The 23,282-nt window shown below is 37.0% G+C and overlaps 3 protein-coding genes across 6 annotated transcripts; all 3 read right to left on the bottom strand.

The window, feature by feature from the left end:
• Positions 1-126: 126 nt before the first annotated feature.
• Positions 127-5,082, bottom strand: LOC121805256 (serine/threonine-protein phosphatase PP2A-2 catalytic subunit). The gene is made up of 11 exons (XM_042205054.1): positions 4,763-5,082; positions 3,900-3,956; positions 3,500-3,583; positions 3,311-3,382; positions 2,886-2,957; positions 2,113-2,153; positions 1,541-1,607; positions 1,078-1,269; positions 895-984; positions 690-797; positions 127-568 (listed from the first exon to the last, which is right to left on the bottom strand). Exons 1-11 carry the CDS (start codon positions 4,853-4,855, stop codon positions 503-505), a joined length of 942 nt encoding a protein of 313 aa, XP_042060988.1. The 5' UTR covers positions 4,856-5,082; the 3' UTR covers positions 127-502.
• Positions 5,083-6,342: 1,260 nt separating this feature from the next.
• Positions 6,343-12,477, bottom strand: LOC121801933 (major facilitator superfamily domain-containing protein 12-like). 2 transcript variants are annotated; one of them, XM_042201408.1, is made up of 14 exons: positions 12,322-12,477; positions 11,193-11,397; positions 10,639-10,708; positions 10,246-10,442; positions 9,864-9,939; positions 9,440-9,523; positions 9,278-9,357; positions 8,029-8,155; positions 7,859-7,918; positions 7,707-7,757; positions 7,463-7,621; positions 7,158-7,290; positions 6,797-7,006; positions 6,343-6,704 (listed from the first exon to the last, which is right to left on the bottom strand). In XM_042201408.1, the coding sequence occupies exons 2-13, from the start codon at positions 11,354-11,356 to the stop codon at positions 6,834-6,836; spliced, it is 1,374 nt and encodes a 457-aa protein (XP_042057342.1). In that variant the 5' UTR covers positions 11,357-11,397; positions 12,322-12,477; the 3' UTR covers positions 6,343-6,704; positions 6,797-6,833. The 2 variants fall into 2 exon arrangements, with proteins under 2 accessions (XP_042057342.1, XP_042057341.1); XM_042201407.1 differs by having other exon boundaries at positions 6,343-7,006.
• Positions 12,478-13,634: 1,157 nt separating this feature from the next.
• Positions 13,635-14,673, bottom strand: LOC121802712 (non-specific lipid transfer protein GPI-anchored 14-like). 3 transcript variants are annotated; one of them, XM_042202391.1, is made up of 3 exons: positions 14,212-14,673; positions 14,046-14,117; positions 13,635-13,951 (listed from the first exon to the last, which is right to left on the bottom strand). In XM_042202391.1, exons 1-3 carry the CDS (start codon positions 14,555-14,557, stop codon positions 13,788-13,790), a joined length of 582 nt encoding a protein of 193 aa, XP_042058325.1. In that variant the 5' UTR covers positions 14,558-14,673; the 3' UTR covers positions 13,635-13,787. The 3 variants fall into 3 exon arrangements, with proteins under 3 accessions (XP_042058325.1, XP_042058324.1, XP_042058326.1); XM_042202390.1 differs by having other exon boundaries at positions 14,046-14,138; positions 14,212-14,664; XM_042202392.1 differs by having other exon boundaries at positions 13,711-13,946; positions 14,046-14,138; positions 14,212-14,665.
• Between the last annotated feature and the right edge of the window lie 8,609 nt (positions 14,674-23,282).

Raw genomic sequence — 23,282 nt, 5'->3', positions numbered from 1 at the left:
GTGTGTGTGTGTGTGTGTGTGTGTGTGAGAGAGAGAGAGAGAGAGAGAGAGAGAGAGAGAGAGCAAATGAACTACAGGCATTAAACCAGACAAAGTGTCCATATCAAGATTTCAATAGCATGGAGATTTGCAACCAACAGAATGAGAAGGATTTAATTGACAGATTGTGCGATAATTCCAACACACCTATCCTCCAAATGGCAGTGATTCAAAGATGAATATAAAAACAAGAAAAATAAGAGTAGAAATGGGGAACATCACATCAAAAAAATTATAGAACATGATACGCAGAAGCATCCCCTATTCCAATTTCCACACCTCTGGATCCTAAGAAAGGTTAGAATGTAACTTGCAAGACTAGGAGCCTCTCATCTTGCATGCATCTTCCCACTTGCACCAACTTCAAATAGGTGAATTACTTGAACCTCAAATCTCTCAGGCAACGACCATGCAAGCACCCCAAACTGACACATCATATAACCGGAAGACGAGTTTATCAGAGCTACAAGAAATAGTCGGGGGTCCTCCGAGTGACATCAGGTTCTCCTCTCCTTGGAGCTGGCTCAAACTATAGAGATAAAATTACAAGGAACATCATCAACTAACTGCTACATGAACCGATTTGGAAACCTATTCTTGTTTTTTTTTTGGCTGAAAATAAACAGACTGCATGAGAATAGAGGCAAAACCTGGATAAACGTATGCTCCCTGCAATCATCAACTTCCAAAATGGATGCCATATTTCCACAGCGATAACAATAATTTGGTGCACTAAATATAGTGACAACCTTTTGTTCCTGCGGACAAAGCAAAATCAAAATCAACAATGAAAATCCATTCCAACTCATGGTAATATAGAAAGAAAACGGGTCTAATACGGATTTGAATATTTACATGGGCCCAGTTATATCCTTCCATAACGAGTTGATGGGCTCTGGCAATTAGTTTTAAGCTGTTGCTGTGGTTGAACTGCTCTGATATGTCCTGGGGAATAAGTAGGCATAATTGAAGAATTATTAGTAAGTCAAGGTCCTCAAGGAAGATTGAAACCAGAACCTTTATCAGGCAGAAAAATACCTGCCCAAAAGTGTATCCAGCACCACGGGGAGATATACCCCAACCACAACGATCATCAGGATCAGACCACAAAAGATCACACATAGGACCTTCATGTGGAACTTCTTGAACACGATCAAAGTTTCTTATATTGTCAAGGGTCTCAATAGACGGGGATAAACCACCATGCAGACAAAATATTTCGGATTCAACCTACACAAAGATGACTTATCTCAGATTTAATTGAATAGCAAGCACAATAAACCATACAACTAAAACAATCAAGGTCCCATATAAGAAACAGGCATCTGAACCTATAAACTATAATTGCAAGTCTGTACAATTCAGTCCTTAATTAACATTGTGTAGGGTCAATAAGAAATAAGACTCCAAAGAAACTGTTTACACCTCTAATAGCAATATAGCATACATGTCAATGAGAAACTTTGAAATAACAATACTATGAAAGAGAGGATCTACGAACCAATGCGGTCAGGGGAAAATAATCAAACAGATCAGTGAATGTCTTCCAAACATTAGCATTTCCATACCTACAACAAAATAGATAATTTAAAGGCATTAGTATTTATGTAGGATGTGAACAACATGTGCATATCAGTAAAGCATCCTTGCGAGACAATACATGGACAGAGATAACCTACAGAAAACTAGAGCCACTAATGCTTCTACTTGACCAATATATGTTTATATGAATTTCAACTGAACTCCTCAGCAACTACTAAGAACTCACTTGCTCTAGCATACCTTCTGTTTGAATATGCAATATTTTATATGCAGATATGATTATAGACAAGAATCTCCTAAGTAATAAAGTAACATAATAAAATTATGAAATTCATAAATCATACCACCTAAATCCATTAAAGAATCATATTATGGTCTTTGGTAAGGAAAGTTTCACTCAACAGTAACACAAAGTGAGCCTTACTATTTTAAGCCTTGCCATATGTTTCTCAAGAAAGAAATTTAAGTTAAGATTAAACATTACTGAAACAACTTGGGAACAGATGAAAAACGGTCACAAAAGAAACTCACTTGCGCAAACATTCATCATAAAAACCATATACTTGAGTGATCTGCAAGGAGGAGAAAAAATAAATAGTAAGGCAATAGTAGACAAACATATTAGTTTTAAGGATAGCAATTACAGCAATGGGCAAGTAAATAAAACAACAATAGTTCTCCTGAATAGTTTAACAGTAAAATAATGATTTAAAGTTCCCCGGTTGAGAAAGAAGATAAAGAAATGTACAAAAGAGTCAATAAGTTGAACATGCAAATCCTGGGACCAAATAAAGAATCCTGATACAAACAGCTAACTATAGTAACACAACACACCCAGGAAACAACAAATCCGGGATCTGTAGCATTAGCTCCAAGCCTCCAACAGAGAGGTCAGGCTTTCAGCAATCTCAAAATTTAAGACTGGATCCAAATTTTGTTTTAACAAATGCTAGTAGTCGTAATGCCACACAGAACATCATCTTCTAATGTCATTTTTTCAGTTGCAATCACGATTTATCACAAAAAATAATCAGGTAACTGTTAAAAGTTAGCTGAAGCACAAACAAAACTCATATACACCATTCAAAATCAGCTGCACATAATCAGAAAATAATATAATGTTTAACGGATAAAAATGTTTTAACGGATTAAAATGCACATAGCAGTGACTGAAACACATAAATTTTCTAGCATAAATGAGGTTCATATGTCAATTGCCAACAATATAAACAAATTTGTAAAAAAGGAAACAGGTTCCAAGTCTACTTTCAAAGGAACAGGAACGGCCAAAAACTAATCAATACCTGTCTACTTTCATGATTTCCTCTGAGAATAGTGATACGTTGAGGATAGCGCACTTTCAGAGCCACTAATAGCTGCAGAAAATAAGACTATAAGCACCTCTAAAAGATGTTTGATAAAGCATTCGAAGCTGCACCATACAAGAGCATAAAGGTGTTATCGGAAGACACATCGAAGAGAAGAAGGGAAAGAGTGTATAATACAAGTTGTGAGACACAAATCTCCTACAAAATATCAAACACCTATCACCTAAAATTCACAGATAATATTGAGATAATTCCAAAATCAGAGTAATTGTTGTTCTTATAGTTATAATTCCGCCTTATTAATGCCCATGATCAAAGCTATCAATATAATTCATCCCACGTGAATAATATAAGCAATATAGAAATCATTCCGAAATAGCAATCAGAGGACTTATTCTTACAGTGACAGTCTCCACCGAATAGTACCCACGATCAACATAATCTCCCATGAATAGATAATTTGTGTCTGGACACTGTCCATATGAAAAAATGAAACTAATATGAGAAACTAGTAGAACATTAGCCAATACATTTTAATTGAAAGTTGAAGAAACTTAGAAGAGAGCAAACTATCATGGCCAAAGCAATACCTTCCCTCCAATGCGGAATAGTTCAGCAAGATCATGAAATTGACCGTGAATATCACCACAAATTGTCACGGGGCTTTTCACTGGCTGCAGCGACAAAGAAAACAATATAGCATCTCCAATTATTAAGTTTTCATATACATCCTCAAATTACCAGATAAAAGGATTGAGCCACTTCACTGAAGGGCAGAGATCAAGTATCATTAACGATCCCACTTATACTAAGATATCAAATGTAAGTATATAGTGAGACAAAATAAGAAACTGTATTTTTCCAAAGTAAAACAGTTTAGAGAGTAGGGGAACCCATAATAAATCTAAAAATGTATATGTACGATAAATGCATGTTAAATTGCTAATCAGGGCTAAATTAAACTCAACAACTAGAGAAAAAACTTTATACCTGAACATTACTCTCCTCCATCAGTATCTCCTTAGCCTTCTCACATAAGGCCCTAACCTACAATCAGCATATAACCAACACTCAAACAACAATAACCATTTCATCTCCAAGATAATTCGCTGAAAAAAGATTCCAAGAATAAAACAGAACATTCGACATACTTAAAGGAGAGATCATACAACAGGTCAAACCATCAGCAATATTGAGAACCACGCCCCAAATTTTAAATTAAACTGCAAATGAGTTGACAAAGCTAGCAAGGTTGACCACTCAGAGGAGTGGCCAGAAAGATCATTTATTAGATGCTCATCAAATCTGAAACATCACAAGCATCTATACATTACGAAGTGGCCAACTTTTACATCGCCAAAGGAGGTGCAGTTAGTTCTTGCCTCAGCGAAAAGAGGTGCCAATAGTTCAAACTGAAGGGGAGTAGAGTAACTTATCAGTTACCAACTGGAGTAGCAGTTACTATTAGTTTCTAAGTATCAGGCAAACTGCTTAAATAAAGATTAAGTCGGATGTTCTACTTCTAACTACCTCTCACTCTCTTTTCAGACCTCTCCACAACTACAGAGTTTCTAGCAAGTAGCAAGGCTCCTAACTCTCTAACAGTTAAGTAAAAAGTCACTTAATAGAAAGTTCAAAACCTCAATCTAGTCATTTCCAAGAAACCCTACACTAAAGTTATCAAATTTAAGAATTTAAGAAATACTATAAAGAATAAGTATCCCCATACATCTCTAAACTTGTCGAATTCACCAATCGGTACAAATCTATCAGATCCATAAATTCCAGGCTTAAGCTAATCTAAACGGAAAATTAACAAGGGTCTGGGAAAATAACAAATAAATGAAGAAAACCTCGGGCTCTGCTAAAGGCTTGCACTGGTTGAGCTGAGCAATCTGCTCGTCCAGATTCCCATGTGTGCTCTCCGCCACCAGATCCGCGCTCATCTTGCTTCTTCCTCCTTCTAGTTTCAGATCCACCGTAATTCAGTCGCCGCGGCCTCCCCGCCACCAAAACTAGGCGCCTCGGGAAGATATGACTCCACCCTAGGGCAAAATTTAGGGAACTGAAAAAGTGATTGGAGAAAGATGTACAGGATTCAGTGAATCTAGAGAGAGAAAGAAGTAGGAGAGGAGGAGCGAGGAGTGCGCGCGGATGAAGATGGTGGAAACCGAGGAAGGAAAATTAAACTTTAAAATGGTCGACTTACTATTTTTTTAATCCATTTATTTATTTATTAATTTTGAAATTTTAAACTTTAAAATGGATGTTTACTTATGATTAAACTTGCTATATGTACACTTCCATATTTGAACTTTTTTTCCTCCAAAAAAAAAGATACGTTATTCAATTTGAAAAAAAAAATTTGACCACCAATTAGTTCAAATTAAACCACTGAAGTCTTTCTTTATTAAATTTGGTCTTCTTTGTTATAATTAAAGAGATTGTTGTCTGTTGAATAACTGCCTAGGTGAAGTGTGGATTTGTCTTTTTTTTAACATTAATTATGTGGAGTGAGTACAAATGGAGTGAATACAAATGAATTCACCTAAAGGTTGGTTTGGTATTTTTTTTTTACATTAATTATCTGAGTGAATACTAATGAATTCATGTAAAATACCGAGTTCTCCGATCATGAGACTTATCCCAAAGCGGATCACCTACTCCAAAACCTACTCTGCACTCACAACAAAATAAAATAATCTTATAAACTTGAGTCGGACTTATCCATACTCTATAGAATGCAAGCAAATATAAATTAATTACTACTATTAAAATTTTCTATTTAGTTATGAAATAGTAAAAGATATTGACGCATTTTTTAATGCCTACATGAACTACAATGCAAAAATTAATCTCAGATTAATACCCACTTGAGAAGGAAAGAGAGTGTTGAGTACAATATAGAAATTTATTTATAATCAAACGAATTTATAAGTGAAATCGGTTAGTTCGGCTGGCAACGACATTATCATCTTATGTAATCGAACTTATACCCGAAATAGTTAATTATTGCTTAATCGGTAAGAATCTTAATCGGTCCGCTTACAGGTGGTTCACGTGCCGGTTAATCGATAACTGGTTAACCATTTAAATGCCCCTACTTCTTTATAATCTTTATTTTCCATGCCTATATGGCTGTATCTCAAATATTCCGAGATTGAAAGATATGATAAGAAAAAAAAATAATTGTTTTCCGTTTCGTCATGTGTTGTTAAGTAATATTTTTATACATAAAAATTAATATGTAAATTGATTAGTTTTAGTATTAAAATCGATCATGTGAAAAGTTATAAATAAAAATAATTATTATTTTTATTAATAGAAGTGATTCTTTTAATTGATGCTATTTTGTTTATTGTCATTTACATATGTATATTCCTATTTCAACAGATCAGAAATATGGTCCCCTAAAACTAAAAAGACTTAGATATTTCAGAAAAAAATGTGGTTCAAGATATCCTTGTAAAATTTGTTATCACAAATGCCCCTAAATTATTTCCGTTGGAATTCAACAAGATACTTGTAGCTGCCAATCCCGCCACACTACATGCCACTAAAAATCTCACTGGCTGTGCGAGTAGAAGCCAGTAGAAATTAGTATACCAAACATTATCCACCACGTATAGCGAATTGAGTCGCTATCAGATCAAGAACTGGCGGCACGAAACCAACGATCCTGACAGCCAATGATATGCCTTAGGTGTAAGCATCAGTTGTTCAGTGATACAACTCTGTACCTGGTAAGTCAAACTAGACATTTGGAGCTATGTTTCCTTCTGCAGCAAAATTTGTCTGCCATAGGCCAAGTTCATGAACTAGAATTTGACATTCTAAGAGCTATTAGGTCAATTATACAACTTTGATTTCATGAACTGTAGACACACCTGTGATTTTACTTTTAAGAATGTGTACATCTGTGAGCTATTCCAGTAGAGGAGTAATTAAGGGTGTTAAGGTCGGCTCGGGAAGCTTCATGCTAAGTGTCACTAGCACGCCTACCAGTGCAGATATGGCTGGAACAAGCCCAAGCCCGTATCTGGTAATAGAAAGAGAGAATACAGGATTGCAGTTCCGCACTTCATCTGGAGTCGAGCCTGCACAACATGCACGAGCCTTAGCTCAAAGAAGGGGATGGCCTTGAACGAAATTTTTTAATGAAAAATATCTTGTTTGAGTTTAAAGGATGTAACCAAAACAGGCATGTAAAACTATAAACTATTAGGAGTATCACGTAAATAAACTTACTTTGATACGACTCAAGAATAGATAATGCTACTCCACATATTATTTTATCCAGAAAGCTCAATGATCCATAAACAAAGGCACATCCATTGAGATCTCTACCAACTAGGAAGCTCTGCATGCTCACCCCTGACACCTGGTCATTCCATGAAGGTCATTGCTCAGAAATGTGGAGATCAACAAACCAAAAATACACATAAAAAGAACTGACATATTCATGGAAATATATATGAACGCAACCACATCATAACTGTTTAATGATGCTGCCTCAAATTTCTACTTAGTAATCAAACGAAAACTTTCCTTACCATCATCAAGGCATTTGCCACTCCAATCACTACTGATACAAGGTACATAAAATATTTCATGCTGCTTGGCAAAAAGAGGATGCCAACACCAGAAATCATCCAAAGAAGCCCCCCAGCAGAGTACGAAATCTTCAACCGATGACTATTCCAGGCCATCTCCTATATAAAGAACAAGAAATTGTGGAAAGATGTTAAAGTGATAAAATGAGATAGAAGTTTGTAGGTAATTTGGTTTCAAGTGAACCTGTAGGATGATTGATGTGACGAAGCTGCATACATAGATGACAGCAGGCACCTACGGGCACAAATATAGTACACGATTACAACACATTAAATATGCTTGTTTCTCAAATATCTGACAGATTTATGTTATAAGAAAGCACTAAAATATTGTACCAAGGCTTTGGCAGATTGGTCCATCATCAGCTCATTGACGACATAAAAAGCAAGAAATGCCTGAGTTACAAGGAAAAGAACTACTGTATTAAATAAAGATATAGGTGAATTGATTGATTCAGACTCTCTGGAATAATTGAGCAAAACAGAAAAGACAGTTGCATGCTAACCTGGGATACATTTGTGACTAGTCTTGTTAGCACATATACAAGCGCCACTTGGTGGTATAACAACTTTCGAAACCAGTATGTCCAAGAAATTCTGGCATATCCTTTTTCATGAGCTTCTCTTTTTAATCTACACAAAGCCACAAACGGAATCCAAACATAACAAGTCTAAACTTGAGCAAGTGTAACACACTAATTTTAGCATGATAAGCTTTTATTTGGCATTCATTAAGAAATGCATAATGTTCAACCACTTATAAATATTTCTAATCCGAATAGAAAATATCCTTCTTCCCTATCGCTTCCTCATAGATAAGCTAAAAATACATTTCTTACAAGGGGATCTGAATAATGTAGTGATTCGATTCTTTCATCAAGGAGAAGAAGGATGACACACAGGAACAAACAACTTGTTCACGACCAGATTCTTAGCTGACTCCTCACACACCCATAAGTTCTACTAGTTTGGGTTAGTACACCAATTTCTCAAAAAAACCCAAGTTTCAAACTGTAAATAACTGAGAGTCAAGGCTAAAAGATTTATTCATTTAGGCCGACATTAAATCCTATTGCTGAACATTTAAAACTGCAGTGCCATGCGGAAGGTAAGCCATGATTAGGACTGTTATATAAGTAAATCATTTATTACTGTTAGCATAAGATTTCAAAAGATTGTACCCCAGCAGTTTCTGAAGTTCACAACATGCCCTCTGAAGATCCCAATATTCGGTGTAGCATCCAATAGAATATAATTTTACATAAGTAAGGCCCGTGAAAATCACATTTGTAGTTTTTGTTCAAAGGATGAGGAAGTTGTCTCAATTTGTGATAGAAAGAAATGGCATGAAACTTGTTGTAATTTAACAAGACCAGCAGTGCATGCTTAACATTTAAAAATCAACTAGCAGACTGCAATAATAGTGTTTATGCATGGGACATAAGGTTGTATTGAGTACTGGAAAGGGGAAAAACTAAAACTCAAAAAATCAGGTAATGATGTAAGGTAATTCATATATCATGTTTACATTCTTACAAACTCCACTATAATGCCTATGAGCATGTAATTTCATCTTACTAAATTAACAATTTGGAGCATGCTTTACTGGCCACTTATGAGCATACAAACACCAGAATTCCAAGCTAGTAATCAGTTAATTGGATCACACAAGAAAATACACATTAAACTAACTAACAAAAGGAAGCCAAACAATTTTCTCTAAGCATCAATATAAAAACAACATATATTACTTACCTTGGCTCTGCAGTTCCGAGATGAAATATACCGACAAAGCAGCAACCAATGAATATCGATGCATAAGCTATCCAGCGGTACTGAAAACATATAAAAGATACAATGAAATGAGAAGGCAGCCCAAGAGAAAACGACAAGAAAACAAACTATTAGTTTAAATACCTGATGCTCAACTTCAATAATGGTCCGTCTTGTGTCAAACTTGAATACCACAAAAGCAACAGCATATAGACAAAGGTTCGCAACCTTTACCAAAAGTGAGGTTAAGGAAATCAGAGAATATAAATCATGTACTAAAAGTTAATTCGTGCGCACACAATACACTCCCTCCGTCCCATTAAGCATGACTCCCTACTTTTAAGAAATATGCTTGATTAAGGGATAAAGTGAGATGGACCCACTTATTTAGAGTGCTTTAAAGTAGGAAGGGTGCATAAAGTGAGATGGACACACCAACTAAACCCCTAATTTTCCCCCCTTTGGGATTGGGCCATTACAAATGGGAAAACCATAATGGAAGTGTGCCAAGCTTAATGGGATGGTGAGAGTACTAATATAATGGATGAAAGCATAGTAGAACTAGTACCATTGTAAAGGCATTGCGGCAACTGGTCATAACTACCCGGCTTGTTGAATTCAGGGTGATGCAGTTCACCATGGACCTACAACAAGAGCAGACTAGCAGCATTATCGACTAAAAAATGTAAGGAGCAGAACCATCAGTATAATTTGACTTGTTTTCATTAAATAATACTCCATTGGAGTACTAGTTTATTCCCTTTAACTCCCATGGGCCAAAAATCATAAATCACAATTTCACTCATACAGCATAATTCGTAATGATCCATATGAAGTACATATCTTAATTCATAAAACTAGTAAATGAAAGTGCTTGGTTTCAGCACTTAATCCTATCACAGCAACAAGAACAACAAATTATTAGGAATACGATAAAAGGCTTCAATTACATGTGTGAAACTTGAGTGGCAGCCCAGCCAACATTGAAAATTGCTGCAAACAGGCTATAACTGATGGTTTGTGCAGTAGATGAATAGGAACCTATAATTTTGCAAGGTATGCAACCACCGAAGACGGAAGAAAATGAAACAGCAACCAAAATAGATCCTGCGCCATGCCATATCTTGAAGCTCCCATACCTGTCTATCTATGAGAAACAGAAAACCAAATATCACCTTTCTACTCTCAAGTAACTAACCAATTCTCTCACACTACCATAGAGTTACACTTCAGAACAGAAATCTGACACTTTCGTAAGTTGATCGAGAAGTAGTAATATCTTTATTACGTGGTATCAAAGCATAAAAGCATATTTTTAACTATACAATAACTTCTATACATACCAGTTCACCTGCAAATATGGTCATGAAGCCATCAGCAATTTGACCAGAGAGCATGACCATAGCAGCATCACTAAAAGAGAAAGCCAAGGCATAAATTTCAAACATGAGAAATCATCAGAATTACTAGTAAAACGAAAACAAACCTAACTTCTAGTATAAAATATAGAAGTCACTGTTCCTCTTTCAAAGCCAACATGCCCTCCCTCCCCAACTCAATCAACAAGAAAAGGAGAAGAAAACATTTTCTAAAATCGTATGCTGAAAAATATGGTTGCTTCTACTGAGAATGTAGTGGTGCAATCTCTGGATTTACTTTTGAGACCCAATGTTAATATAGTTTCAGTTTATTCATGACAGAAACATTCGTTACAGATCACAACTATACCAAACTTCAACTTAGAGAGCAAACAATGCATGTTGACATTACAGATGACTACTTTGTTTTATGTGCCATCACTGGAAGGGTAAAAGGAAACACAATTCTTCTAGTTTAGTAAAATAAATGAATAATATATTAAAGGAGAAGAACAGAGAGCAATAAACAATGTTCAAACCTTGGGGGAAGTCCAATATCGGTCAAAAACACTAAGAGATATGTAAACCAACATGCAGATGTTACATCATTCAACATATGTCCCACCCCATAGTAGAAAATGGACCATTTTTTGACAGGCATGGTGCATGAATCATCATCGTCATCCGTTGAGCCCCGAGTCATGGTGTCTTAGAAGTCTCAAGTTTTTCTTAGTTGGTTAGTTCCTGCAAGTTATACCCATTTAGTCATCGTGAACACAAAAAACTGTTTGATGTTGTGAAGTAATTAAATACTCGAAAGGCACCATACACTCTTAATATTGCAGATTATGTTCTTAAGTTTAGATTGCCCTTCGTGATCAAAACCTACTAGTGTAAAGTAGTAGAGAGCCTTATAAAAGAACTGGCTATATCCTACTGAGCATTCTGTAAAAGGTTGGGCTATGGCTCTGATTCTTCACGAACCATAATTTTATAATAGCTTCATTGTGCAAAACTTATCAGTGTATGGATGGAATTAAATTCTTTAATCCTTTCAGAAAATTAAGGGGAAAAAGAAAGGTGATGGGAAAATGAAATCTTCTCAATTTCATGGCTTGAGCAAAGGAAAATAAGATTATTCCTCATCTTCAGTTCCAATGTATTTGAATATAAAATGCAGGGTTTATGCCAGCAATAAGCATACGCAATGGCTTTCTATATCGAAACTTCCATTCAGAATCTTAAAACTAGCATTTTCTTGAAGCTAGATTGGTACAATGCTTCAAGGCAATCTCCATTTTCACATACTAGATTGCTGATTGGGTAATATTTAGAGCAGAATCCCCTTAAAGCAGAACAAAATAACACATACAGTAAACAAATTCACACGTAGATAAAGAATTCGGTCGTTTCAGTGAGTCTTCACTCTTCACCTATATCAACAGCTTCGTTTTGGAGAAATCAGTGTACGAAAACATAACTTGAGAATAAATACCGCGCGCGCGAGAGAGAGAGAAATAGGGAAAGTTAATAAATTGCGTGCGGTTGCATTGAAAACCTTCATCAACCATCCATCATGAGAAAACTCAGAAAGAGGTGTCGATAAAACACAAGGCGCAGTAAAGCTCTACGATTTCAATTATCTAATGTGGCAGTTTAATTTGATACCTCTCTGTGATTTGAGCAACACAGACGTTAATTGAATTGTAGAAATGATCACAGGGTAAGGCTCGAGGATTTTTAATGATTGTAGGTTTTCACCGGCAGTGCAACTCTAGTAGGTGATGCAGATGCCTGCTTTCTTCTTCTTCCTTCCCTCTTTCATTCTTTGAATGTATCGAATTATGATGAAGCGCCATTCGCCACCTCTTGCATTATGTACGTTGGGAACACAAATAAGGCACCGTGTCAAAAGACAATATTATCCCTACACACTTTTTTGATGCGATCTGATTCATCAAAATATAATGAGTCCATATGCACCGATATAATTTTGGGGCAGTCTAAAGTGAAGTGAAGGAATGAGAATATTTTTTATAAATAATTTGAATATTTGTACAAAAATAGCTGTGTTTCAGAGGTCTACTTTAGTCTTTACACAACATGATAAGATTTGCAGAAGTTGATGCAGTCTGGAAATTGATTGCATGCTTTGTTTGTTGCAAGTTTGCAACATGGCTAGCTTAGGAAATCGGCACCTTGAGCCAATCACAAGTAATGGATGAGTTCAAGTGGTCAAATGCAACAATTTTTTTATTCAATTTACGTACGTATACCAGAATCAAAATTTTTGGTATTTGGAATGTTTTCACATTCGAAACAGAACAAAAGAGGAATGAATATTTTAAAGTAGCCCATACCGCAAAAGCAGTTGAATCTGCCGCCATACAAAATGCAATCCAAGGATAGTTTAGACAACACAAAATCTAACCATTCGATATAACTAAAAAGATATTGATAAATAAATTATGGATAAGAGTTGGAATCTGAAGATAAAGAGATAGAACCCCTGATTTATGAACTGGAGGAGGTGGCTCAAGAAATTTTAGATACATTATGATGGCCACATTTTCAGTCACATTATTGAAATGTAGATTGTGAAAGGTGAAGACACAAATACGCTGGAGGATCTAGTGGGGTCATCGAGACTAACCCCACCACCAGCCATGTGAGCCGGAAAATTCCATCAAATTTGGTATTTGAAGTTGCAGCATCCACCACCCCACTGAGAATGCATGCATTCGAGCTTTGCAATTTTATCCAATTATTTCTTCTGGGCGTCCGTGTTGTGGATTTTGTTCTATCCAATCCAATTATTGATTATGTAGGTAGAAATAAACTGTTTAATCAAATTAATCAATTGTTATTTGTAAAACAGAGACCTGCTTTCTTTTTTGTTTTTGGTATCAATTCAACTCCAGTTGGTTTTTCGCCTCACTTCTAATTATTCATGGTGCTTAAATTTTATAAACATGTTTCTGTAAAATAATTTAGAAAATTTATATTTGTATAAATATTCAATATTATACCACAAGAGACTGAATGTTTGAGTACATATTAGAAGAAACTGAATCTGAAATCCTCAACACAGAATCAAATCCAAGGTTGTCTTGATCCTAATTTGAAGAAGCTTTTTAAATGACAAAATCCACAGACCACAAAAACAAGACTCCTGCAAAGATTTTGAGTCCAATAAATCTCTTCCCATTTGCAGAAGCAGAATCATCATCATCATCATCATCTTGCTGCTCAACACTGCTTCCTGGAGTTGTAATATCCGATGGAGCAGCAGGCTTTACTATTGAACAAATTACCAGAAATATCAGTCACAAATGAATCTTCTATTACTAGCAGGAGTATAATTTATCAGGGTACATATATTATATATATACCATTATCGTTAGGACCTTCAGCAACATGGGTACCATTGCCGGATTCGTAAAATATCTGAGCATCTGGTGAATCTGGTGCCAGCCCTAGCAGAGCTGCATCATAACAATATTTCAAATTATCTATCTACTGTATTTATTAATTTATACACTAAATTGCATAAATTACCAGGGCACTGAGAAATGTTGGCTGGTGCATTGCAAGCCCGGGGAAGGCCTAGAGCAAGAGTGAGATTGATATTGAGCCCTAAATCTGGATCATTTCTATCTTGAACGATCACACACACACACTTTTTGTTGGTGTTCAACACCTGTTTGAGGCCGCTGCAGCAATCCGGCGTCGGGGATTTTGCCGTTCCTCCTACATAAGGGAGACAAGTTGCGAGTCCCACCACTGATTCTGCACATTCTTCTCTCTCCTTTGAATCATGATTATCACATGATGCAAAGCCTATTAGCATTGCTGCTAAGGCCAGTACCAATGGATGCCTTATGTTGATGCTACAGCAATCCATGAGAGAGATTGTGGTAAAGGTGTTGGAAGGGATGACTAAATGTTGAAGAAAGGTATGGAATGATAGGATTTTAAGCTTTAACTTTTTGTAGGGATGGCTAAATTTTCAACAAAGGTGGAAAGTAATTGGTACTGGCCTTGTTCAATCATTGTTCTGTTTGTAATGCATATTAGCAATGTTTGCTTTAGGGCATCCACAATGGGATGGACATCCCGGCGGACTTCTCAAAAACACTTCCTGCCACGTCATAAAGACATCCCACTGCACTGACACGTCATAAGGACATCCCACTACACAATGGCGGACATCCCCAAGGACATCCCGACGGACATTCACAAAAAACAATAAAAAATCGGGACGTCCGTCGTGTCAACGCAATGGCGGACGTCCCGGAAAGCCGCGGAACTCCGGTGTCCGCAGCGGACGTCCGTATCCGTATGCATGCTGCCTAATGGCAGACGTCCGGTACGCCGGTCCGACGTCCGCCGGGACATCCGCCATTGTGCATGCTCTTAACTTTCAACCGCTTGAATAAAGCAATCAAGAAATTCACCAAGAAGAGTTAAGCCAAGAAAAGAGAATATCAAGAATTACATAATTAGTCTAGATAGTGAAGTGTGATAGAAGAAAATTATTCAAGTATGTAATAGTACAAAGTAGGAATACTAGTTTTGAGCTGCTTTTACCATTTTTCACATTCAATTATATTTATCTTTATTATGGTACTAGAACAAACTTCATGCTCGAGCCGGATGTGTCGTCAAAAGTGAAGAGACATGTATGATTGTGTTCCTATATTAACAAGTAGTACTATGAAAGACTCATGTGCAAGGGCAGAGCTAGCTCATGGCTAGGAGGGGTAAATGCCCCACCTAATTTTGCCCATGTATATGTATATAACATATAATAAATTGTATTTATATTAATTTATTAACTAAATGTTCTTTCCGAAATTCTTAAAATTCTCTCATATTATATGTAGTATTTGTCATTTTTCAACATATTTTTCTGGCTCTGCCGCTACACGTGTCAAGGGATTTATTTTACCTAATATCGGTACGGTAAGATCTAGCATCAACAAAATTAGTGGAGCCCCTCGTATTGAAATAGTGATGCAATGATCAGTTTGTCTACATTCTAGTAAAAGTTATTGTTGTTTATCAACAACTTGAACCTTAGTTAGCTTAATTGTTTAAATTTAAACTCCGTTTCAGTTTTTCATCAAACCAAATTGGTCGAAATCAATTTTAGTAATCCATGCTCTTTCGGTTGTTTATTTGATATTTTAAGAATTAGACAGTTGGGCTATGCCCCTGACTGAATATAAAGAAAATTGGGCTAGGGCTTGATTTGAAGTTTAAGATTAGGCTTGTGCTGAGTGTCTATTTTCTGTCAAAATAGGAGAATTGGGCTTCACAGTAAAAAAAATAAGAAGTAAAATTTTGATCGTCTTGTAAATTAAATATTCGTTGAAAATCCTATGAATAGTCAAGGCAGGGGTCCAGTATACTAACCCGCACTAAGAGTAGTGATTCAACTCTAAGAGAAAAGTCTAGTGATCACGCTGCAACTTTGGATTTGCTCACAATTATCCCATGAAAATATATTTCCGGTAGCATAATTGCAACATATTGTTGATATTTTTCATTTAAACAATGTTGTTTTATTTGTAAGAACATGAAACACGACATCGTTTAACTCATCAGTTGTGACGTCCATATATGATTTTACAATTAGTTAATCAGATGCAGTTTTACCTAAAAAATCATTATGGAATAATTTCAAAGAGATCCAAACTTTATGGTGTTAATCTTTTAGTTGATAATATAGATTTAGACATTTAGTTTGCTGGTTAGAGACTCCTGGCTTGGATATATTATGATACTAAAATTTTTATGTAGAGGTGTATATTACTACATTTTACAATGTAAACTAAAAACATGTACTACTAATGCTAATATTAAGAATTATATACAGGCCTTCTAAAATCAATACGAAATGACATACTGTATAAGTTTCAGTATAGGAATAAATTAATGTAGAAATGATTACTTGAGATTGAGATCTGTCTTCATATCAAAGCACAAACACAACAAACAAAAAGAAGTGGGACACGTTTGATTAGCTTATTATTAATTGGAAGCATACTACAATTACATGGGAATCAGGAAGGATAAGTGAATGAGAAAAAAAACACCATTTTGTTGGTACGAACTTTGACTATAAGGAGTAGTAAGAAATCCTTAATATCTGCTTGAATATGGAGTTAGGTGTGATGTGAAGAAGTCACTCTAATTAATTATCAATTATTATCATGAACTCGCTCTAATTAATTATCAATTTTTATCATAATCACAAACTTTATGGCCTACATTATTTTAAACCAAATTACTAGTCTCATTTCAGGAATCGTACACTTAAATTTGTCCGCACCTTCTCCTCTCAACAAAAATAATTGGCCACAATTTATTAGTTTGCCTTTAATCCATCATCCATGTGTCCTCCTCAACCATCTGATCCTATGTCTCTATGTATTAAAGACTAAATTGGGGGAGCCCCCGAAGCATACAAGGAAACTGCGAGCTTAATTCTAATATGATATCACTGTGTATGTCTTTTTTAGTTAAATATTCCATTGAAATCTAGCTTCCATGCATGCAAAAGTTGGCGGGAACAACGAGATCTGGTCTTGGTTGGTGACACGTGTAATGCAGAGAGCAGTCATTGGCCGAATATAGTATTATCTCCGTTCTGAAATAGGAGTCATATATAGTTATGACACGATTTTAAGAAATGTAAAGAAAAGTGGATTGAATAAGTTAGTGGAATATGAGTCCTACTTATATATAATAGTTTTATAATAAAATGTGAGTGGAATGTGGAGACTACTTACTATCTATGGTAAAAGTGAAATATAACTCTAATTGTGGGACAGACCAAAATGATAAACATAACTCTTATTGTGGGACGGAAAGAATAATATAAAGTAGTAGCAGGAGTATATATTAAAGCACTGACATTTTCGTCGGCTATTACTTATTTTCCTTATTTTTATGCAGGGGCGGATCTAGTAGGGGAGGATAAGAGGCATTTACCCTCCTCAATATATTTCATGTAGTACTATTTCATGGAGTAATTTTTAAAATTTTTAATTTTCTTTATAAATGTCCCACCTTAAACTTTTAAAATTTCTTCTTAGATATATTTTTGCCCCGTCAAATTGAGAGAGAATTGACTGACCCCAAAGCAAATTGACTAACCCCATATTCACGCCCAAATTCTTCATGTAGGAGATAATCATCTTTATTTACTCAATTATTTTTCATCTATGTATGGAGTACAACAGTAACTTTAATTTAGCAAGTTATTTTTCGGACTAATGTGATATCTCTACAGTCCTGAACGAAAAACAGAAAGCTCGATTAAGCATTTAAATCCCCATTTTACTATTTAAAAAGGTTTAATCTATTAAGAACAATGAAAATATGCATTTATATTTCCATACATTTTGCATTAAAAATGTACTCATATGGGCTGTTTGATTTGCTAAATCATATCTCGAAATTAAATATGGGTTGTGTTTGATTCATGAGATTGAATCTCACAACTTAATCATAAATGGATAATGATTTGATAATTAAACATAGTCAATTTCTTCAACTAATAAAATAATCTCAAAATTTAATTCAAGGATTATTTCATAATCAAAAGACGGACTATTATAAAACAATTGTTAATTGATTGCAAATATCTATTCTATATCTTCTTTATAAAGGACCAGAAATACCTTGTTTGCATTACCATAAACACAAGAGCTATCAATGATAATGTCATTAGTTTTACAAATTACTTAAAAATCTATAACTTAAAGAAATTAATAAAATATAGAACAGATCAAACCTTGATTCGTAAAGAAAGTGAATAAACGAAATTTGCTTGTCAATATAATGCAGTACCATTAATAAAATACAGACGCACATCCCATATATACACACTAATGTCACTTAGAAAAAAATTAGTAACAGAATCCACTTTGCCGAAAGAAATTTTGTTTTAAATGTTCGTGGTATAGTTTTACCGTTTCCAATACAACAAATATTCGGTCACAATTACCTCATTTTCTAATTATTTAAATTCTGATGATTTTAACTATAATTGATTGAAACTAAAAGAAAATTTTCAAATGAAAATTGGTTATAAAATTTCGGGGCTATTAGAAGTGTCTGCCTATAGTGGCGGAAACCTTTTTTTTGGGCGCGGACAAAAAAAACTCAGGTTGTGGACAAAAAATGGGCGGGGCTATTAGGGACGTCCGCCTTACGGTAGACAGTCTAACAAAACCTTAATCTCCCGTGTTAGAAGGGATAAACTTTATTCATTCAAGTGTGTATACAAACTGTGGAGGTACACGCCTAAAATAGGCAAAGGAAATTTACATATGGAAAGATATTACCATGATTTACCTTAGCTAAAATTAGGGAAGAATAATTAGAATTAATTCCGTGATCTTTTCATATCTTCCGTAATCTTGCATATCTTCAACACTCCCCCTCAAGTTAAGTAAGGGGATTTCCCATTCTTAACTTGCCCAATACTCCACCAAAACTCCTTGCATCTACAGCCTTCATGAGGATATCTACTAACTGGTCCTTTGAACGGACATATGGGAGATCTATCACTCTTGCCTCTATATTCTCTTTGATGAAATGTCGGTCTACTCCAACATGTTTTGTTCGATCGTGTTGCACCGGATTTTCTGATATACTGATTGCTGCTTTATTGTCACAAAAGAGTTTGCACGGCTCTTTTGCCATCAAGCCAAGTTCTGTCAGTAACTTCTTTAGCCACAGAATCTCTGTTATCCCACTTTTGATCCCACGGAATTCTGCTTCCGCACTTGATAGAGCTACCACCTTTTGCTTCTTGCTTCGCCAAGTTACCAGGTTACCCCCAACGAAGGTAAAGTACCCTGCAGTCGATTTTCGATCATTTGGGTTCCCTGCCCAATCTGCATCTGTGAACCCTTGTACCTCCAAATTCCCGTGATTCTCGAACAAGATCCCGTGACCTGCTGTGCCCTTCAAATAGCGCACAATTCTCAGAGCTGCTTCCCAGTGATCAACTTGAGGCTTATGCATGAACTGGCTGACGATTCCCACAGCGTATGCAATATCAGGTCTAGTATGAGAGAGATAGATAAGTTTACCCACCAGTCGTTGATATCTCGTTTGGTGAGTGAGTTCGGCTCCTTCAGTCAGTCGAAGACCATGATTCTGCATCATTGGGGTCTCTGCGGGCTTGCAATCTAGTATCCCTGTCTCAGCCAAAAGGTCTAAAACATACTTCCGTTGACTTATAAATATCCCCTTCTTGGATCGCATCACCTCAATACCTAGAAAATATTTTAATAGGCCCAAATCCTTCATTTCAAATTCGGTAAACAGGTTCTCCCTTAATTGTCTGATTTCTTCCTCATCATCCCCAGTAAGGATCATATCATCCACATAAATGATTAGACATGTGATCTTCCCTTCCTTCCTTTTTAGGAACAGAGTATGGTCTGAATTACTCTGTTTGTATCCATACTTTTTCATTACTTCAGTAAATCTTCCAAACCATGCCCTTGGTGACTGTTTCAAACCATAAAGTGTCTTTTTGAGTTTACACACCTCTCCTGCCTTGAATTCCCCATCAAATCCTGGTGGGGCTTCCATATAGATTGGTCGAGTTAGCTCCCCATGCAAGAAAGCATTAGTTACATCAAACTGATGTAGTGGCCAGTCTTTCGTTGCGGCAATGGAGAATAGCACACGGATAGTACTCATCTTTGCTACCGGCGAGAAGGTCTCTGCATAATCGACCCCATAGGTTTGAGTATAACCTTTGGCTACTAGTCTTACTTTATAACGATCAATCGACCCATCTGGTTTCCTCTTGATCGTGAAAACCCAGCGACACCCCACTGGTCTGGATCCCTCAGGCCTCATACATACTTCCCACGTTTTATTCTTCATCAGTGCCTTCATTTCTACAAGCATTGCTTCTCTCTAATGTGGGACTTTTATTGCCTCTTCTGCTGTCCTCGGGAGTTCCTCTTCCTTATATAATGCAGTCGTGAAGGCCCTTGCCATTTCAGTTAGATTTGCCGTTGCCAGATTTGCCACTGAATATCTGCTTTTCTTTGATATAGGCTCAGGACTGTACCTTTTGGGCGGAATACCCCTTGTGCTCCGGTCTGGGAGTATGTATTGTCCAGTGTCTCCATCAATTGCAGCACTCTCCGTTGGTTCTGCATTAGTCTCATTAGGAATACTCGTACTATTGACTTCAGTTTCAGTGGTTACCTCAGATATCACTGGAGGGGGACTGTCAGGCGTGGGTGATTGAGGAGGCTCTGCTGGTGACAAGACCGGCTCGGCGGCAGTACTAACTGTCTCGGTTGGTTCCGCAGCAGATTCGCTTGGTGATGACACGAACCAATTTAGGGGTCCACTTGACCTATCAATAGCATTTCTACTCTCCCCCTGACCGCTAAGATTGGTGTAGTAGTACTCACATTCCAAGAAATTACAATTCATGGTCGTTATAATCTTCCTAGACGATGGATCAAATCACCTATAGCCCTTTTGATTCATTCCATACCCCAAGAAAACACACTTTATAGCGCACGCGGAAAATTTTGTTCTCTCGTGTTTGGGAACATGAACATATACCGAGCATCCAAAGATTTTAAGAGGTAAGGTAAGGGGTGCAGGTATATCGGCCAGTGAAGATAAAAGCTGCAACGGAGTTTTCATTTTCAAAATTTTTGTAGGAAGACGGTTCACCAAATAAACAGACGTAGCAACAGCCTCAGGCCATAAAAATTTTGGAACATTAGAATCAAAAAACAGAGCACGAGTTATTTCCATAATGATCCTATTTTTCCTTTCGGCTACTCCGTTTTGTTCGGGGGTATATGGGCATGAGGTTTGGTGAACTAATCCTCTATCCCTGAAAAAATTTGACATTTCTCGATTAACAAATTCCCTCCCATTATCTGACCTAAGGACCTTTATAGTTGTCTGAAATTGAGTCTCGACAAGTTTGTAAAAGAGAACGAATTTTTCAAAAACTTCAGATTTGTTTTTCAAAAAATACACCCACGTCATTCTCGAACAATCATCCACAAATAATAAGAAATACCTAAAACCATGATCACCAGTAACAGGCGCGGGGCCCCAAACATCAGCATGCACAAGTGAAAACAGACTCTTAACACGAGTTTCAGTAGACTTAAACGATTGTCTGTGGCTTTTCGCCAAAACACACGATTCACAATCAAAATTTTTAAGATGCGAAAAATTCGGAAAAAGTAGTTTAAAATAACCCAGAGATGGATGACCTAAACGTCTGTGCCACAACCAAGCGTCTCGAGTTGCAGATCCGTGAGCCAGCATTGCGACACTGCCTTGGTGAGCCATCTCGTCAACATAGTAGAGGCCTTGACGCTCAGTGCCACGCCCAATTATCCTCCTCGTCCTGATATCCTGTAAAACACAGAAATTGGGATGCATTAGTAATGTACAATTTAATTCCTTCGTCACGTGACTAATAGACATCAACTTGTGTGACAATTTGGGAACATAGAGACAATTTGACAATTTTAACGTCGGAGAGATCTCAATTGTTCCACTCCCCTCTACTGAAGTAAATTCCTCATCTGCAGTTTTGTATCTGACTTTTCATAGTCCCACAAAAATTCACAAAATCCTGTCTATCATGGGTCATAGTATCGGTTGCTCCACTGTCGAAAATCCACCGGTCATCTTTCCTCCTAGACTTATGTTGTACTGTACATGCAATAGGCTCTTTATGCAATATTTCGAAACTATTGGGGCTAATAAACAAGTCATCACACAACATGGGGTTCTTTTTCGGATTAATCAAAACATGGGGGGCAGAATGTAAACTTCGGGGGTCAAAATGAAAATTTTCGGAATATGGAGGATTAAGCTTCAAATTAGAATATGGGCTAGGTTTAGAAAACCCTAGCCCATTACCTCCACAGTCGAACCCGCCGCTCTCCACTCCTGGGATCCGTTCGGCGACCGCTGCCTGGCCGACTTCCTCCGCTCGCTTGCCGCCGCCGCCGCCGCCGCGTGGAGTGACACCATCAGTTCCCGATCCACGAGCGGTGCCCTCTGTTCCACCGGTTTCCTCCATCCCGATGGCTAATCTAGCCTTCCCTTTTTGACCCTCATCCCACCATTCCGGGAATCCAATCAATTTGAAGCAATTTTCTCTGGTATGTTTGTTCATTCCGCAATTTGAGCACCATAATTTTGTTTTATCAGGCTTGGTGGCTCCGCGGCGGCCGTTGGTGGCGGTGAGCGGTCCTCCGGGTCGGAGCGGTGTTGTCTGCTGTGGTGGTCGAAGCGGTGTCTGTTGTGGTTGGAATTTGCATTGTCGGGCTCCAAATCCGAGTCCTATCCCATTAGATGCTGTGGTTGAGTCGGGATTCACCGATGGCATGATCTTTAGCCGTATGGCTTCTCGTTTTACCCAGCCATATGCAACGTCTATTGGAGGCGTTGGACTCTCCTTTAGGATGTCCCATCTGGTTCCTTCGAATTGGGAGTTTAATCCCGCCAAGAATTTGTACAATCTCTTCTGATTGATAATGTCTCGATACTCACATATTCCTTTATCGCAGCAGGTGATGGTCTTGGTTTGGCATCGATCA

This window comes from Salvia splendens, chromosome 5 (assembly GCF_004379255.2).
Source record: "Salvia splendens isolate huo1 chromosome 5, SspV2, whole genome shotgun sequence".
NCBI classification, from domain to species: domain Eukaryota; kingdom Viridiplantae; phylum Streptophyta; class Magnoliopsida; order Lamiales; family Lamiaceae; genus Salvia; species Salvia splendens.
This window is presented reverse-complemented; position numbering and strand designations above follow the sequence as displayed.